The 20,475-nt window shown below is 35.9% G+C and overlaps 1 protein-coding gene across 1 annotated transcript; it reads left to right on the top strand.

Annotated features, from left to right (window-relative positions):
* The first annotated feature begins 114 nt into the window (after nucleotides 1–114).
* Nucleotides 115–20,414, top strand: nr1h3 (nuclear receptor subfamily 1, group H, member 3). Its single transcript, XM_067440415.1, has 11 exons — nucleotides 115–227; nucleotides 3,632–3,770; nucleotides 6,958–7,040; nucleotides 9,793–9,969; nucleotides 10,250–10,516; nucleotides 11,219–11,421; nucleotides 12,854–13,033; nucleotides 13,218–13,317; nucleotides 16,479–16,592; nucleotides 16,941–17,035; nucleotides 18,106–20,414. The coding sequence occupies exons 3-11, from the start codon at nucleotides 6,998–7,000 to the stop codon at nucleotides 18,250–18,252; spliced, it is 1,326 nt and encodes a 441-aa protein (XP_067296516.1). The 5' UTR covers nucleotides 115–227; nucleotides 3,632–3,770; nucleotides 6,958–6,997; the 3' UTR covers nucleotides 18,253–20,414.
* Nucleotides 20,415–20,475: the final 61 nt, after the last annotated feature.

A 20,475-nucleotide genomic window follows, 5' to 3' on the forward strand; every position in this document is an offset into this window, starting at 1 on the left:
AACAATTATTATTTTGTATAATACCACTTCATCAAATATGTTGGTCAAAGTGATGCCGTTGTCACGAAGGCACTTTTATTTTGAAAGAACAATACAATAATAGTCCTGTGATTGTAGCCATCTTAGAGCTCTCCCTCCATGGCCTACCTAGGCGTTTCTCTCTTCACATCGTCAGTGTAAAGTTCACCGTGCTGGATTAAAGATCTTGTCGACAGCAGCAAAGCGAGGTATCACTAGAAAATGAGCGTTATTCTCATCTGATCACGTCATCTCCTGAGAGAGTTACATGAGTGTTTACGCGGTACATTGGCTGTGTGATGATGAGGTATATGTTAGCTTATGTAGCTGTCATGATGGGAGACATGTCTGTCAATGCTTCATATAACGCTTGTAAACTCCCCGGATCAAACGAAAGTTGTCTAACTCGCTTACCGCGAGGTTGTCAGATTTAATTAGTCAGCTTTTAGATGGTACTTGCTAGAATTGTTTATTATATTTCAACGCTATTGTTTTAAGGTGCGAAGGCTATAGGGTCTTTGGGCTAGCTGATGAGTGCTACCACTGTCATTGCTGTTCAATATAGTTTTATAATCCGTAATCTGCCCTGTTGATCATGTCCTGCGTTTGTTAGAGGCTAACGTTAATCCTCAGAGTTACAATATTTGTGGTAAACTGCAGGCTAAAGCCGGTAACGTACTCAGAACTGTATCATTTACTAGTTTCGTGTGATAATAGCAGTTATGGAGTTATCTGGAGCTGTTTAAATACAACTGTTACACCGGTCCTCTAATTTGACAGGTGGAAGGAGCTATAGGTGTGTTGTTAATTATTAGTATGGCAGCAGTGTCACTGTTCTTTATGTATTTGTTTTTACTCGCGTATCGAAACGTAGTTGTGTGAGTCTTGCCTGCAGCGACAAGCAGGCTGTGAAAGGCAGAAGAACGTCTGTGTTTACAGGAGCGCTCTCAACGGGTTTCTCTCTAGTTGAGCGCTGAACGATAAATGGAAACCATGGAGTGGCGCTACGGAATGGGATTGCAGAAGGCTTAGAGGCGAGGAGTGGCTGGCTTTCAGTCTGTGCTTTTGTTGGTGATGCTAGTCAGCTCGATGATTAATTATTTTGGAATCATTTTCATTGTGCAACATAACTGTACATTACTGTATAAAAACAATCATGTACAGTTGTGTCGACATGCAAGGAAAATGTATCCTATCTGTGTTTTCTAAGTGCATATTACTTTTTTGACCTCGTATTTTTTTTTTTTTTAATGAATCAAAATGTCATTAATGGACTTTCTGGTGGAAATAAAATGACAGACTTCTCTCTGATGACGTATGCCAGATTTCTCCAATCATTTAGTCTGGTTTAACTCCGCCTCTGCAAGCTTGTTCTTTTTTCCTTCTTTTTAAAAACTTTTTAGAGCATCTCAATCTAATCAACAGTTAATGCATAGAACTAAGTCTCCAATCTCTCTCTCTCTCTCTCTCTCTCTCTCTCTCTCTCTCTCTCTCTCTCTCTCTCTCTCTCTCTCTCTCTCTCTCTCTCTCTCTCTCTCTCTCTCTCTCTCTCTCTCTCTCTCTCTCTCATGATAATCCATTACACTCAGCTGTACATCACACAACACACAAGAAATTAAAAGATCTGCTTTCTGTCTGTTGTGACGTTAATAGCAACGTGTATGTATGATTTCATGCAACCTAATGTACCATACCTTCACACTGTAAATAAGCACACTTTAGTGGCAAGTTCTATATATTTAGTCAATTCAGTGAAATTTTAACAGTCGTTTGTTATTTTAGCTATTTTTCAAATATGTTGACACATTAGAAGTTGGGGTACAGTCTTTGCCATCTGTAATGCTTGTAAACGAGCTGTTTTTAGCTGTAATATTTGTTTTGACAAGCTTTGTTTACAGCCATTGTGAAAGTTATGCCTTCGACATGATACCACAAGTTAGATACACCATTCATATATAGTTCATGAATGCATAATTTACCTCACTCCCACCATCATACTTTGCATGAAAAGGTGGGTGAGCAAGGTACATAAAGATTTGTGAGCATTTTATATGAAAGACCACCTTTTAGTTTGGCAATAGGCGTAGTCTGTTTCAGGGTGGAAACCAGCCTACACATCTTTTCTGTTTTAGTATCTACGTTCCTTCAGCAATTTGGTTAATTTTAGAATGCACGAAAGTAGTTCTGTGTTGAGTCCAACACAAGTGTACATTTAGACTAAATCGTATGCTAGCATTTTGCATTATGAATCTGCATTCTATGTATAGTAGGGGCTTCTTCCTCTTAATTCTCATGACAAACTTAGAGGAAGCTTGTAGAGAATTGGAAAACACCACTTCCTGAAATAAGCGGATTCTAAACTTTAACCTATTTTTGGGCTTGAAAATTTCAGGCAGCACTTTGCAATAAACACAACTTGTACAGGCAAGAGCAAACGAAATATTTATTCTGAATTAAAGTCGCCTGAATGATAGCCTGTTATTCTTGTTTCAGTTGATCATTGTCACTATCCAGCTATCATATCTGCCAGCATTTGACCTGACTCTTGCTCTGGCAGATGTAGAGCACACTGGTTTACAGGACAAAGGTTACAGCCCACTGATAAGTGCAGAACATTGGACATTGAAAGAAGCCTTCTGTTGGTTTACATCAGGTCATGTTCAATGTGAATTTAATTGTGTTTAATTCAAATAAGAGCTATACAATTCATTGAGCCCTTGAACAAAGGGGATCATTTCAGACAATGACAGGATTCTTTCTCCGGTTTACAACTGATCCATTGTCATTTCTTACAGCTGATATAACTTGTGCTGATTATCATGCAATTTTTGAACAATATCTGCTTTTTTAGCTGTAAATCTTACTTTCCAGCTTGTATATTAGAAATGGTTGTTCAGAAAGTGTATTATTGTTCATTGTCTTGGGCTGCTGAGGTTTCTGACTTATGGTTTTATAGCAGTTACCATTTTATTTGTTTTAAATTCTAAGTTTTGTACGACCGGTGACAACCTGGACTTTGGTCTGTCTGTCCTGGTGTAGGTGTAACAGTACTGGGATGACACAACATCAGGGTCGTATCCCGGTTGGCATTATCCTGCGTGTTAAAGCACAAACTTTTTATGATCTCTAGTGGTGGGACTCCTATTACTGCTTATTTTTAATTTAGTAAACCCAGAAATAATATTCAGGCTTGGCAGAAGTTTGTTGTTTGAGTGCCCTGACTGTTTTTTATAATTGGCTTCCTTTTATTTGATAATGTTCTTTGTGCATCTGTTCAGACGCCGTATCTTTCTGCATTATTTCCAAGATGTGCTTTGGGAGACACTTACAAAAGGTGGAGTTTTGAGCTCGGGCCTCTGTGGGGATTTCACAGCCATGTGAATGACCGCTAGTAACCTCTCATGTGCCCTCTTGCTCTCTTTCTCTCCCTCCTTTTTCTTTCTTTCACTCTCTTATTCACTCATTCACCTTCTCCTCTGCCATTCTATCCATTTGCTTCTTCTCTCTTGCTTTTTTGTGTTTTATATGATCCTTCTGAACACCTCAGCTTTGGAGCTTTACAACTGCCAAACAGAAGTCACGTTTGTTTTTCCTCTCTTTGTTTTGCTGTCAGTCAGAAAGCTGTGACACAGAAGAGTATTATAGGAGAGAAGTTACCTCTGATGGCATCCAGACTATTGGAGAGAAAAAATGGGATGTGCTGTTAGTCAGAGAACAACATGGATAGACAATAGCAAATCATCATTCTAGGGGTAAGTGCTCTCACTCACATTAACATGCTTCACCTTATTAATAGATTTGAAGTGTTGTATGATATTTTTAATTGTATGCTAAAAAAGATTTACTTTAGTGTTCAAATCTACTTATATTTTTTGTTAGATGTGTTTTAATTGTCATGCTAATATTCCAAATGTTAGCATGTGTACATTTTTATCTAACAGCCTAATTCATTATTCCATTATTTAAAGGCAACTATCCAAAAACCAGTACCTTGTTATATATTTTGATCACATGTACTTACATTATCCCAGACACTTACAACAATGTTTAAATTCAGAGAAGTCAATGTTACGGAAGCTATCCTTGATTTCTGCCAAAAGCATGGAAACACCAAAGATGCTTTAATATAGTATGCATTTTATTAGACAGGTGAGCAACTGTTTGGATTTACATTTATCAACAGAAAACTACTCATTGTTATACAGCACAACATGGTTAGTCTTATACCATTCCTCAAAGACAACGCTATTTTGTCAAGTGGCTAATGTAGCATAATCAGAGAGAGCTTTCTCCATCACACAACATATTTTTAAATTAATCGTGTCATTTAGTCATCCAGTTTTTATTAAAGCGATAGCTTTTGTACCCAAAAATGAAAATTCTGTCATCATTTACTCACCAAGCAGATCTCGGCAGCCATCGACTTCCAGAGTGGGGTCGGGGATACTGTGGTAGTCGAGATCTGCTTAATTACAAACATTCATCCACACATCTTCCTTTGTGTTCAGCAGAAGAAAGAAATGTATACAGGTTTGGAACAACACCACGGTTACTGTGGCCAAAAGAATTCACAATATCGATATATCGCGATATCTATAGAAACCGTAATGGAAAAAGTTATTAGTCAAATACATTTTTACTTTGTTTATTTAATTTTCATTCTTTGCCCAACGAACATAAGGATACTGATAAACATGAGGCACATACATTTTTACTACTTGCGTTCTAAATCTATGGCAATTTTTTTTAATGAAGGAAGGCATGTTAAGTTTATCTGGTGTCAAACTAGAGCGAAACACTGTCTGAATGTTTCATAAAGAACTGAAAAGTCTTTCTGATGCAACACCGGTGTTGGAATGCAAAGGATCTTTTGTGCCAGTTTTGCCAACCTTGGAAACTCCTCCTCATTATTTTTCCACCACTGCACTGGGTCTTTATCGACAGAAATAGTGGGTAACCAATGTATTTTCAGCCGCTAATCAATATCATTTGCATTTATCTGAATTTTGTGGGCATTTATATTAATTTTGGGCATTTTTGAGACAATTATGCATTGATTTTTTTTTATTTTATTTTTTTAACCCGGCAGCACAGTAACATAACAAATCACATACTTTTTTTTTTTTTAAAAGTCCGGAAAAAACTTATCTTGAGATAAAATCCAGAGTCCTTTTAAGTCTGAGACCAATACAAGCCCAAGGAGAAATGCAGTCAAGACTGAGACAAGACCAAGACCTTCAAAAAATGGACCGGTCTTGAGTACTACAACACTAAATATTGATTCTAGATGTGAAACTGCAACAGTTCTCATCCACTGAACGAACGGAGAAATGTTATAACAACTTTCAAATCACTCTAATGTATTTAATATGATTGTTTAACCATGTAAAACAGCACTGTGTTACCCCACATACACAACAAATAAAAGCATTATAAAAGCTCAGAGACCGGTGTTTCACGCAGGTCTCTCTCATAAGCATTCGTTCCTTAGGGCTCTCTGTGCGTCCTGCTTCATGCCACTCTAATGCTAATAAAACTTGAATACATTCACTCATCCATGAACGTGATTTCTGCCCAAGTCATCGACTGTAGAGGTGTAGATTCAAGACTACAACTCCATGATTCCATGCTCATTCAATCGCAACATCATCAAGCTAAGCCTTTGTTTTATAACAGCGAAAATCACATGCTGTGCCTTTAACTTATCTTATTGGTATATCAGTGTAAAAATCAGAAAGATGTTCATGTTATGGCCAATATTATAAATCTATTAAAATCGAAATGTAAACATACTACAAACTAAAATAAATAGGTTGTATGCAACAACAGTTTGTTTTAGTAAATAAGTGATGATAATAAAGTAGGAACTTCAGGGACTAGATGGTTATAACCTATGGATTTTAATAAATAGTTGGGTATTTTATTAAAAGTTGTTTATGTTTGGTCCAAAAGCAATCTTCTTCAATATAATCAGTTAACACCATTGTCATTTAAAGAAGTTCCCCTCGGATGTCCTGCTTTTTTTTCTTTCTAGTAGTATTTTATTTTTTGTGAGTCATGGTTTTTCTACTTTTTAGCTGATAAGGTCCTATTGTAGAATTGAATCAGCATTTTTTGCTTCATTCTTACATTCACGCTTGCACAACAAAGTTTCACAGGCGAAGTAGGCAGGACCCGCGGTTGTCCACACAGAGGTCACTGCCAGACCAAGTAACTTGCTATTGGTTAGTGCTGTGGTTTTTGCATGTCAAAATTCACCAAATTTTAACTGATGCGAAATTAACTTCATGAAATGTAGCCACCATTGGAAGTCCATCAGGAAAATTACATTAGGCAATTTTTTTTTGTCATTTCAAGGTTAATGCGATTAAACCTTTATCCAAAGTATTCTTCCCTAACTCAAAAACTTTCCTAGCAACACCCATGAGTCTTGACCAATTTTTTTGTACTTTCAATTCCTATTCTCAAGTAGGCAGTTTATACACCATGCTTAGTTGGCAAAATCATGCACTCAATTTAATGAATATTTCTTCTTTTTTGTTTTGCACAGTTTAGCAAAAGAAAATTCCCATGATGTGAAAGAGTGACTGTGTAGTTTTTGCGAGCTTTCCGTTCAGAAGCGTGACTACTTAAGGAACTGTACTGACAGTCATTAGTGAAGATCAGCATTGTGTGCGTTTATTGTCAGTGAGAGTGGCAGACCACTGCTGCCTATGTAACGTGACTGACGTGTGTGTTAGGTGTGTAATTGTTGCTTTGATTTAAACACTGCTGTTTGCTGTTCTACTTGGTAGGTGGTATGGATTTAGTATTAAACTTTATATTCAAAGTTAGTGTCTGTTTGAGGCAGTTCTTGTGACTGAATATTATAAACTGAATCGTTGACACAAACAGGCAGTTTGTCAAGAATTCTACTTTTCCTTTCATTGTGCTTTGCAGGTGCAGTCTTGGTTCGTTATGACAAGTGGCTGTGTGGAAGATGTCCACCCTTTCTACGACTGATATCACTGATGTTGGTCATGGTAAGACTTTCTTTAAATAATTTGAGATAATGTTCACATACAAAGAGTAGATACAAATCAGAAGCTGCCAGAACATAGTTGAGCATTTTAGTCACACTTGTAAATGTATGAATGTCATTGAATTTGATTATAACATTTTAAACCAAGTGGCCTTTATTTCTAATAAAAATAACAAGCCTAATTTTAACAAAACATTTTACAAAAATTCCCACCCTTATGTTGTTCCAAACCTGTGTGAGTTTCTTTCCTATGCTGAATACAAAAGAAGATTTTTTTCATTATTTGCAAAAACTAAAATTTCAACAACAAAAAATACAGAATAGATAAAATAATAAGTGGGGGAATACAGAGGAGACAATACAACTTACTTGATAATAGTTTCTTAATACGGAATGTCTTTAAACCTTTTTTTATTGGCGTAATTTTTCATGATAATAGTAAACTATCTTGCTTTGTGAGTATGGTATTTACCAGAGGTGGGACAAAGTCATTGTTATGCAAGTCACAAGTAAGTCTCAAGTCTTGGCCCTCGAGTCCCGAGTCAAGTCGAGTCAAAGATGAGGCAAGTCTCGAGTCGAGTCAGAAGTCAAAGCCAACAAGTCTCAAGTCGAGTCCAAGTCCTACCATTTTAGTTTCGAGTCACTTCAAGTCATCTTACCACAGAAATAAAATTATACAAATCATGTATGTCTGTAAGATTTGTATTTATTTAAACCTCTTTTTATACAATGACATTATCAGGCAAATACAGTAAAAAAACAGAAACACTAGAACAATGCACAGCGGCTTAAAAAATAATCTAAACAATATTCCCAAAATGTTTCCATAATGCCCTAAGTTTAGGCTAAAAGGACCCATATCTATTTGAAAGTTGAACCGTTTTGCCATATGAGGTCAACACAATACAGGACTGAAGCCGCTGTGCATTGTTCTAGTGTTTCTGTTTTTTTACTTTAGATAACAAAATGCATGTGTAAAAGCTAGTACTCTGCATCCAGGAACGTTTTTTTGAACTAAGTTAGCTTTAGCTACTACTAATCAACAATGCTTTCATCATGGAAACTCCTACATGCAAAACACTGTATATGTTATGAATCTTACACGAAATTCATCTTCATTACAATATAACTGATGTTATTGGAAAAACATGATGCTACCCGTTTTCTTTGCCTTATAAATATAACTAGCTCGTTACCAAATCAAACAAAAATATATTTTAAACTTTACCAGTACCGGTATTCTAGCTTGATAGTGAGTACTAAAAGACATCTTATTTGTTTATATTCATACTGATAAAGTAAGATTTTTTTATTACATGTGATTCTGACATGATGCCACTACATGCTCGTCTGAGGTAAATAATGGGTCTTCCAGCTGAGCAGCCGGTGTAGCGTTCATGTATTTTGGGGACGTGGCTGTGGAAAGAGCCCAGAAGGAAGAAGGTGGAGTGAGCTGTCTTTAAAAGAGTTGTGAGAGGTCTACAGACACTCATTTTTTTATACTTTCTTTTTCAGAGTACTTACATTTTAATTATGTATTGATATATAAAGAAAGTTTAAACAAATTTGGGAAAAAAGGTTTTTAACCAATAACTACCTATCCTACCTTTAAGTTTATGACATCATCTAGCCAGAAACAGCACAATGAACAATATCCTTAAAGGGTGTAATAAATTAATTAATTCATGATTCGGATCGTGTGTCAAACTGCTGAAATCACGTGACATTGGCGATATGAATCATGAATCAATCCGCTGTTTCATGACCAATTTAATCTTTATTTGAGGTTTGAAAACAAACATGGAAGAGAAGACTGATGCTAAGTAGTTTTTGTTATTTTTGGACCAAAATGTATTTTCGATGCTTCAAGAGATTCTAATTAACCAACTGATGTCACACATGGACTACTTTGATGATGTTTTTATTCCCTTTCTGGACGTGGACAGTATAGTGTGCATACACTTAGATAAGCAGTCGGACTGAATATAAAATATCAGTCAATATAAGATGAACAGAGGTCTTACGGGTGTGGAACAATATTAGGGTGAGTCATGACATCAATTTCATTTTTGGATGAACTAACCCTTTAATGGCAGCTATATTCTGAAAAATGTGAACCCATAAATGTTTTTAGCAGAAATAAAATGAGTTTCGACATCCTTTTGGCAGTTAAATTTACCAACATATTTAATGCAAGGTTAATAATAATGAATTATGATTTCATTTTATTATTGTAGTTTTTTGGGCACTGTCCATACTTTATGAAAATGTTGAATGTTAAACAGTTGCCATAAGCTTTAATAATTGAAAGTTACTACAAATGATGGAATTTTCTATAAATTAATAGGATTCTTGACCTAGGTATGTTAAAGCTTGTAATTAACCAATCATTACATACAAATAGGTTGTATCAATGTTATTTAATGTTGTGTGGTGTGTTATATTCACAGTGATTTGTCACCCATCAGAACTATAGAAGTATAAAAACAACACATTTATATATCTCGTTGGTTTTCTGCTTCAATGTCTAGTCTTAAGGGATCCCTGTATAATAATATCAGTGTGAAAAATGCAGCATGTGACATGATTAAAAAGTCATCCGTCTGCATGTGTATGCAGCGCTATGTTGAAAAATGTCTAAAGAAAGAAAATCTAGTTCTTAGTACTAATTGAGTAGTTGGTTGTTGGACACCTGGTTGATCATCAGACCCGGCCTTAAAAGAAATATGTGTTGTTGGTGTGTGTGTGTACAGGGGACTCTCTGTGCTGTCCCAGTGAAGAGGGCCCTTCAGCAGCGACAGCAGAAGTGAAACAGGAGACTCTCAGTCAGACGGCCCCTTACAACATCTCACACAATGAGCTGAACGACACGCTGCTCATGGAGCCCAGTGACATCAAGATGTACCCCTCAGAGGACACCCCTGCACCAGGTGAGATTGAACAACTGGAGGATACTTCTTGACTCGTCATAGATAATCTACTTCACATTGCTTATAGTGTAAAATGATTCTGATAAGGCAGAGTTGAACTTTACCTGTTACATAATGTGGGACATGGGACTTTTACTCATGTATGTATGGATGAACTGGCTTAATTTGATGAATGAATAAAAATGTGTCAGTTATTTAATTTATTTTTTATTTGTGTAGTATGTTGCTTTGGATTTGCAAAGCTCATACATTTGTGTCTCTGTCCCGTGTGTTTGTGCAGAGGGTCAGCCAGTGAAGCGAAAGAAGGGTCCTGCTCCCAAGATGTTGGGAAATGAGGTGTGTAGCGTATGTGGAGACAAAGCGTCTGGCTTTCATTATAATGTGCTGAGCTGTGAGGGCTGTAAAGGTTTCTTCAGACGCAGCGTGATCAAAGGAGCTCAGTACAACTGCAAGAACTCCGGCCGTTGCGAGATGGACATGTACATGCGCCGCAAGTGTCAGCAATGCCGTCTGCGCAAGTGCAGGGAGGCGGGCATGCTGGAGCAATGTGAGTGACACTCTTAGACCATCAGCATCTACACTACTGTTCAAAAGCTTTGTCTGATTTTTTAAAAATGTTTTTGAAAGAAAAAGAAAGTTTCTTATGCTTATTTAATCAAATTTATAGTAAAACGGTAATCTCGTGAAGTATTATTACAATTTAAAATAACTATTTCTACTCAAATATATATTTTTTATGTTTTTTTTAATTCTATTCTCATGATGGTTGAATTTTCAGCAGCCATTACTCCACACTCTAAAAAATGCTGGATTAAAAAATAACCCAAGTTGGGTTGAAAATGAGACAAACCCAGCGGTTGGGTTAAATGTTTGCTTAAAACAATATATTTCTTATTATTATCAAAGTTGATAATAATAAACAACTGTGCGGCTTAATATTTTTATGGAAGATGCATTCTTTAATAAATAATTATTTGAAATAGAAATTGTGTGTAACTGTGCAACAGTCACTTTTGGTCAATTTAATGCAGTCTTGCTGAATAAAATGAATGATTATATTAATACATTTTTATCAACCAAACTTTTGATTGTCAGTGTACCTTTCTTTCACCCATGTCTGGCTTTTTTTCCATAAACTTGTCATCAAATCTCTTATCTTATCTGTTATGATATGTCCATATGACATTGTGAATGTGTTCTGCTTTTCCTTATCATTCTGTTCGCGGCTTTATCTCTCTGTCTCTTATAGGTGTGCTGTCAGAGGAGCAGATCCGACTGAAAAAGATGAAAAAACAGGAAGAAGAGACAGCACGTACCTCTACAGTGGCAACACCCAGCCCCGCCCCTGAGATGCCCCCTCTGGCTCCTGAACAGCAGGAGATGATCGAAAAGCTGGTGGCCATGCAGAAGCAGTGCAACAAACGATCTTTTCTTGATCGGCCTAAAGTCACTGTAAGTGCATATTTGTCAGCTGTAAGAGTTTGTGTTCAATTTTAAAATGTCATTGTATGACTGAAATCGTACCCATCTGGTTTTTGTGAAGTCGGACTAACAGACTTAGATAGTTCGACTGAAAAGCTTTGTCACGTTTATCAAACTGCAATTCATAGTTTTCACTATATAGGAAGGCTCACCTGGAAGGCAAAACAAGGCTTTACTCCGCTGCCTGCCAGTTATTTTTTACCAGGTTTGTACTAAATACTAATGTACCAAAACAGTGATATTAAAACATCCAATTTAGTATGCAACTTACTGATGGTGCATTCTATATACAAGTGAGCACATGTGCCCAGAATATAAACGCAGCATCCTAAATTGCATGTTGAGTGTTTAAACCATTATAATGAAAATGCTAAATGTGGTTTAATTCATTAAGACAGTGATATTTGAGGACCAAATTCACTATAACCCTTAATATGAATGGTTCACCATAACCCTATAAACCAGAATATGAAGGCTACATTTAAAAAAAAAAAGGCTTACTGTGCAATTTAGGGCATTGCTTTAATTTTCACATTTGCTAGCATGTACGTAGCATGCATAAACAATAAGGTGCATCTCGAATTAGATATTTTAATATCAATGTCTTGATACGTTTGAGTACATCAAGCATTTTCACGTTAAGTGTTTGCAGTTTTTTTTAGTGATTGAAATATTGTGGCAGTGGCTGTATGTGCATCGCAAGTACCCAAAGCTTGCAGTTTGTTCACACATCTTTGTTTTTCTTCTTTTGAGAGGTGATCTAAATATTTGTGGCTTGAAACTAGGGATTTGAAAGTGGATAACCGATGTATTTGATAAATATAAATCCAAATTTTATATAATTTTTGAGTCTCACCATTAAAAGCCATGTCTCAGGCACATAATTATTGACATTATCATTATAATTTTATTTAGTCTATATGACAGATTTGCACTGTGCATCTTGCACTTAACTGTATTTTCCTTTTCAAAGTGATTCCAATCATATTTCAAGCAATACAAAACGGCCATGGCATACAGTGCACATCTGAAGTTTCTCAGGTTAAGGAAATAATTATTTATCGGCTTTAATATATTGGCTAAATTTCCTTAATGGGCTGATTATGATAACATTTCAGAATGAACATTATCGACTGATACCTATATGGACAATATATTGTACATCCCTACTTAAAACCGATGGGAAATGGACAGGCCTGTGCTGGAGTTCCAACGATGTTTTACCCTCCAGGTCCCCGTACCAGTCATGTGACTGAAAACTATGAATTGGCCTCTCCATTGTGCCCTTGCTTCGAAAGACATGTATTTAATCCTTCAAAAATCCGATTGAGCATTGTGCTATCTTTCAGAATCTCCGATGCATTGATCCTAAGCGTTTACATCAAGATTTGTTGTTTTTCAGCCATGGCCACAGAGTCAGGACCCACTTAACCGAGAGGTTCGACAACAGCGGTTTGCTCATTTCACTGAGCTGGCCATTATGTCCGTGCAGGAGATTGTAGACTTTGCTAAACAGCTGCCTGGCTTCCTGGAGCTCACTCGAGAAGACCAGATCGCCCTGCTGAAGACCTCAACTATAGAGGTTAGACTGACTGACCCCTAACACACATTGTTTTCAGCCATGCACAGATGGATCACTCTTGTTTGGCAGACTTGTTTCTGCTGTTGTTTTGTAGCAAGAAGAACTTTTGAAAAAAATGCCACCTGCTGTCAAATCATGTTTCTCATGAAAAACCAAACACGTCTAAACTTACTTTTCTCCTTAGATCATGTTGCTAGAGACTTCCAGACGTTATAACCCAGCGATAGACAGCATCACCTTCCTCAAAGACTTTAGCTACAATAAAGAGGATTTTGCCAAAGCAGGTACTGTTTGAAATGTTGTATGGGTGCTCGAATTTAAAATTGCCTGATGGATATAATAATAACAAAGAATATTATTTTCTAACATTAGGCAACTACATTAGTTAACATGAACTAATAATGAAATATAAAATGAATATAATAATCTAATAATGAATATAAAACTAATACTAATGAATACTTCAAAAAGGGAAAGTTCACCCAAAAATGAAAATTTGATGTTTATCTGCTTACCCCCAGGGCATTCAAGATGTAGGTGTGTTTGTTTCTTGAGTAGAACACAAATGAAGATTTTTAACTCCAACCATTGCCATATAATGCATGTCAGTGGGGTGTTTTTCTATGAGAGTCACTATGAGAGTAAAACACATAGGCATACAAATCCATATTAAACCCTGTGGCTTGTGGCGACACATTGATGTCTTAAGACACGAAACGATCGGTTTATGCGAGATACCAAATATAGTTTATGGTATTTTTTTAACCTAATATCAGACAAATCTCATCCAGTATTCCCAACGCCATTACTTTCACCCAAGAAGGTCAAAACGGCGCGATCACAGAATGAGGATTCTACACTTACCTAAAGGATTATTAGGAACACCATACTAATAGTGTGTTTGACCCCCTTTTGCCTTCAGAACTGCCTTAATTCTACGCAGCATTGATTCAGCAAGCTGCTGAAAGCATTCTTTAGAAATGTTGGCCTATATTGATAGGACAGCATCTTGCAGTTGATGGAGATTTGTGGGATGCACATCCAGGGCACAAAGTACATTTTAGTACAGTCAACTCATTGTCATGTTCAAGAAACCAATTTGAAATGATTCAAGCTTTGTGACATGGTGCATTATCCTGCTAGAAGTAGCCATCAGAGTATGGTACATGGTGGTCATAAAGGGATGGACATGGTCAGAAGCAGTGCTCATATAGGCTGTGACATTTAAACGATGCCCAATTGGCACTAAAGTGTGCCAAGAAAACATTCCACACATCATTACACCAACACCACCGGCCTGCACAGTGGTAACAAGACATGATGGATCCATGTCCTCATTCTGTTTATGGCAAATTTTGACTCTACCATCTAAATGTCTCAACAGAAATCGAGACTCATCAGACCAGGCAACATTTTTCCCATCTTCAAATGTCCAATTTTGGTGAGCTTATGCAAATTGGCCTCTTTTTCCTATTTGTAGTGGAAATAGTTTGTACCCGGTGGGGTCTTCTGCTGTTGTAGCCCATTCACCTCCATGTTGTGCGTGTTGTGGCTTCACAAATGCTTTGCTGCATACCTCGGTTGTAACGAGTGGCTATTTTAGTCAAAGTTGCACTTCTATCAGCTTTAATCAGTCGACCCATTCTCCTCTGACCTCTAGCATCAAGGCATTTTCGCCCACAGGACTGGCGCATACTGGATGTTTTTCCCTTTTCACACCATTCTTTGTAAACCCTAAAAATGGTTGTGCTTGAAAATCCCAGTAACTGAGCAGATCGTGAAATACTCAGACCGGCCCGACTGGCACCAACAACCATGCCACGCTCAAAATTCCCTAAATCACCTTATTTCCCATTCATCATTTAGGTGAGTGTGAGTGTGTGTGTTTATATATATATATATAGATAGATAGATAGATAGATAGATAGATAGATAGATAGATAGATAGATAGATAGATAGATAGATAGATAGATAGATAGATAGATAAAACACACTCACGTAAATAATTATTAGGAACACCTGTTTAATTTCTCATTAATGCAATTACCTAATCAACCAACAACCAATCACATGGCAGTTGCTTCAATGCATTAAGGGGTGTGGTCCTAGTCAAGACAATCTCCTGAACCCTGGCGTGTTCATTTTATTTATATATATATATATATATATATATATATATATATATATATATATATATATATATATATATATATATATATATATATATATATATATATATATATATATATATATATATATATATATATGATCATGCCAGGTTTTGACCTTCTCTGGCAGAAGTAATGGAATTGGGAATATTAGATGAGATTTGTCTGCTATGAGGTAAAAAACAAAAACAAATACTGTTCAAAAACCAATCGTTTTGTATCTTAAGACATCGTGTCGTCATGAGCCACAGGGTTTAAAATGGATTCGTATATCTGTGTTTTACTCTCACAGTGACTCTCATAGAAAAACACTCCACTGACTTATACGAGCATTGATTGGAGTTAAAAATCTTCATTTGTGTTCTACTAAAGAAGCAAACTCATCTACATCTTGGTTGTCCTAGGGGTAAGCAGATAAACATACATTTTTCATTTTTGGGTGAACTATCCCTTTTTTATTAATTTGAATCATAATTTCAGCTTTTACTAATAGATTAAAGACCACCTATGTGGTGTTTTTGATATGCCTTAAGACAAACCATGTGCAATTGAATGTCAAAAATGTAAAAAATGTCAAAAAATTTTTTATTTTATCCTTAAAACGGCAGTCAAAATGCATTTTGAATGCACTTTTCTGCAGTGCGCGCAAGAACACCAAGAAGAGACAGGAAAGTTAGCAATATATATATGGCAGGAGAATTATGACCATAATGTATGTTACAATGTTATGATGAACTATATATGCCATTCTCCAATGATTTTCTATGATGTTCAAAGCATTTTAAGGATACTGATTTCTAGAAAGTGTCCGACTCTGAGATGGAGAACGGGAAAATGGGTTGTGTAACATTAGCAACACATTATTAGCTGTTCATACCGCTACCGTATTAAAAAAAAGATATATGTCAGTGCTATAGTTTCAAGATGCACACCACTAATGTTTTCTCTTTAAGGCATGTTTATAAAAGCTACTTGTCCTAATTAGACTAAGGCATAATCTGGGTTTAATCTAGGCCCTGTCTGTGAAACCAGGCATTTAATTTGTTTGCTTTAATCTTTCGAGGAATCTAAGATCTGAGCTTGTAAGACTACACTGCTACTCAGTAAAGTATATAACTTGGTTTGAGTCATAACTGTTCTAACCAGACAAAGCTGCAAGCTGTTCAACCCATCCGAACCAGAATAGAATGATTTTCTATTGCACAAGGTTTTGTATATTTTTGTTGTATTTAAGACTGATTATCTCTGCTCTCTGTCCTCTCTGACTCATCTGCAGGGCTGCAGGTTGAGTTCATCAACCCCATCTTTGAGTTTTCAAAAGGCATGAATGACCTCCACCTTGATGAGGCAGAGTACGCTTTGCTCATCGCTATCAACATTTTCTCAGCAGGTCAGTTTGACACACATGAACCAATATTATATTGTTTGTCTTTTGGTGAGTCTTATCAGGCATTACATTTTGGCCTGTTTCCATAAAGAAATATCAGTACGCCCTGTTTTCATGGGTGAAAGAAAAAAAGCAACAAAATAATTATAGTACAAAAAAAAGGGTTGGATTTAGGAGATACTAGTTAGATTGAGATTGCCATCTGGTGTGCTATTGGTTTATTTTGAGAGCTTTTAATGATTCAACCTACAGTACTTCCCAAAAATTACTGTAAAAAATTTCTCACAAAACTAATAAAATGCAGCATCATTAATTTGCGTTAATCGTGTGTGTGTGTGTGTGTGGGGTCAGACCGACCGAACGTGCAGGATCACGAGCTAGTGGAAAGACTACAGCAGCCATATGTGGATGCCCTCCACTCTTACATCAGAATAAAACGACCCAATGTGAGTATGATTTACCTCATTTAAAATAACTGTTATATTTTCAAAATGTAATTTATTCCTGTGATGTCAAAGCTGAATTGTCAGCATTATTCATCTAGTCTTCAGTGTCACATGATCCTTCAGAAATCATTCTAATATGCTGATTTGGCACTCAACAAGTATTTCTTATTATTATTAACAATTTAAAAAAAAAAAACATTGTGCTGTGTATAATTTTTGTGGAAATCGTAATGCGTTTTTAATTTTTAAAAAAAATTATTTTCAGGATAATTTAATAAATAGAAAGTTCAAACGAACAGCATTTATTTGAAATGGAAATCTTTTGTAACATTACAAATGTTTTTATTGTCAATTTTGTTCAATTTAATGCATCCTTGCTGAATAAAAGTATGTTGATTGATATATAATGATTTATATCATACATAAATGATCTGTTTAAAATTGAAAAATCTTACCAATCCAACAGAACAGTAGTGTATCAGCATTAGTTTGTCAGAGGACTGCGAGATATTTTGCCTGTTGTGTCCTTTTACATCCAGTAGGTGGCACTGGTGATTCCACCCTTTCTCAGTAACAAATTACTATATCCAGTTATTTTGGTATTATTTATATAATATTATATTATTTATTAATATTTTAAATTAGCTTTATTTTCAAATTTATTTTGTTTGTTTAATTTTAGTTTGTCCTAGTAATTTTACACTATTCTTGTCATTTTAAGTAATTTTTTTTTAAAGTATTTCTATTTAGCTGTAAAAAAAAAAAATCAGTTTGTCATTTTAATGCTTCCACTTCAACTTGTTTTATTTTCATTTAATATTATATATATATATATATATATATATATATATATATATATATATATATATATATATATATATATATATATATATATATGTGTGTGTGTGTATGTATGTATACATTTTAGCTTCATTTCAATTAATGAAATTATTTTAAATCATTTTAATAGCTTTAGCCATAATAATACTGTATAATTGATAAGGTTTTGCTATTACTATGTATTTCTACATTGTCATCAGTCCTCCACTTCCCTTTAATTTCCACCAAAGGATCATCTGATGTTTCCCCGAATGCTGATGAAGCTGGTCAGCCTCCGTACACTGAGCAGCGTCCACTCAGAGCAAGTCTTTGCTCTGCGCCTCCAAGACAAGAAACTCCCGCCTCTACTTTCTGAAATTTGGGATGTCCATGAGTGAGCCAGATCTCCACCTCCAGGACAGAATGAGCCAGTGTCAGGGAAACCTGGGTGGGCAGGGATCGTCTACAGACAGAACACAGGGTCCTTAAGGGCTGAAATGTCTCCCAGAGTCACGAGGAGCCTGGTTTTATCATTCTCTTCCATGACTTATTTTGAACCCAATGGTCAGTGAGCTGCTTCCTTTGAATGTGCTATTGATAGACTGTATGGCCAGAAGTAGCTCAGGGACCGTTCAAAACAGGTAGTGGTTATTTGACCATCATTTGAGCTTGGGGTTTCCAGATGTGTTTGGATTCAGAGACTTGCTTGCTAGAGTGAGCGGCCACAAACTATGTGGTCATGTTTTTTTGTTTTTGTTTTTTTTCAATATTTTTTTTCATGTTGTTGTTGTTAATACTTAATGTTTCCAGTACTAGAAGCTTTGAGCAAGCTTTGGCAATGGGTTCTACTCTATAATTCACAGAAGAGGTTATCTTGAAGGTTGTTCATTACAGAAATGTTTTGTGGTTCCACTCTGGCTGATTGGTTGGAAATGACTGGCGGCATTCTGCTATTTTGAATTTGCATAGATCGCACACAGCGTCTTCTGTTAGTACAGGCCTATTCACTCATTTTTATTACATGATGTTTGACATGAATTTAGTCTTGTAATTCATGTTAAAATACAGTCTTCGGTTAACACCCAAAGGTTTTTATAACAAAAATCAATCAGTGCTTTACCAGTGCAAGCCATATTAACTCAGAGCCCATGTTACACTGATCCAGCATATCACAACGTTCATAAGGAATTCTGTTTTCTGCTGGTTGGAATATTCAGAAAAGAACTAATAAGCCAAATGGCCATAATTTTATGAGGTTGAATGTGCTTATCAGTGTAGAATATGGTTGACGGGGATCGGTAAGAGTCACTGGATCAGAATCAGTGTGCTGCTAAACTCACAGCGACTACTGAGATGCATATACCTCTGAAAACATAATGCAGACCATGACTATTCTTTTCCCGTTTTATTATCATGTTTAGTTAAGGCAATCTCCAACCTACCATGTCATGCTGTAGGATTTTTATTTACTTATCAGTTCTACCTGGTGGAGGGCTGTTATTGTGTGACAGTTTATACTAAAATGTTTTACATAAATGCAAAAAATCTATCTGCATTTATGGAAAACAAAAAAACAAAGCCAAACACACACACACAGTAATACGATAATATACATCTTACGAAATCTGTGAACTAAATTGTCATAGAAAATAACGGGCCGTTAATGTTGTCTTTCATCACCTCACTGTAACCCCCCATCCCCCCCCCAAATAATAACATTGTTATATTTATTTCGATATACACCCATTCATCAATGAGGATTGTTTTTACTTATTTTACTTCCACATATTAAATAATTGAAATCTTTATATATATATATAAAGCACTTTGTAAAGTCTGCTAGGCTCTGTGACAGTACAAAAATCCAGTGTGACCATGTACAATTTACAATTGAAACTTTTATGATCGATATGGGTTGTGGTGAATCAATATATTATGTAAACTAACAAGCAAAAATTGTCAGAAAGCAAAATTTCTGTGATTGACTAAAACAGTGGGTTGTTCACATTGTTGAACCTCTATGATGTCATTGCTTATCACCTGTTTGTGCACATAGAATTGTGATGAAGGCTTAGATGAATTCTAGTCATTACTGTAATGAGCGTAATTAGCATTTTCTCCAAACTGAAATGATAAAATGATCTTCTAACAGAATGTTACTACAAAGGCAGAGTGAAATGCAAAGTTGATTGTAGTTCTAATTTATTTGTACCCCCTCAGCTCAGTGGACCTCATTACTCTGATTAACTTAGACTTCGATACAGAGTCATGGAAGGAGGACATAGAAATGCAACCTTAAGTTTTAACGCCTTAAGTCCTTGGATGTATACTGCTTTATATGTATAAATGAAAAGTAGACTAAATTTATTGTTTTGTGAGAGTATATATTTATCTGATGAAAATGCTGAAAAAAATTAGACAACTAAAAGACTATTCTTTATACAGAATTACATTTACCTGAAACGGGGAACCTCCGTATTGTTTCTGTCTTTTTATTATTCTGCTGTTTTTTAATAGATCAGGGTTGATCCTGTAAATAAATACTGAATCTGAACTTACACCATTGGTGTCAGTGATCTGTCATTAACACTTGTGTTATGGAAGTATCTCTCTGCATCCTT

This window comes from Pseudorasbora parva, chromosome 1, assembly GCF_024679245.1.
Source record: "Pseudorasbora parva isolate DD20220531a chromosome 1, ASM2467924v1, whole genome shotgun sequence".
Classification (NCBI taxonomy): domain Eukaryota; kingdom Metazoa; phylum Chordata; class Actinopteri; order Cypriniformes; family Gobionidae; genus Pseudorasbora; species Pseudorasbora parva.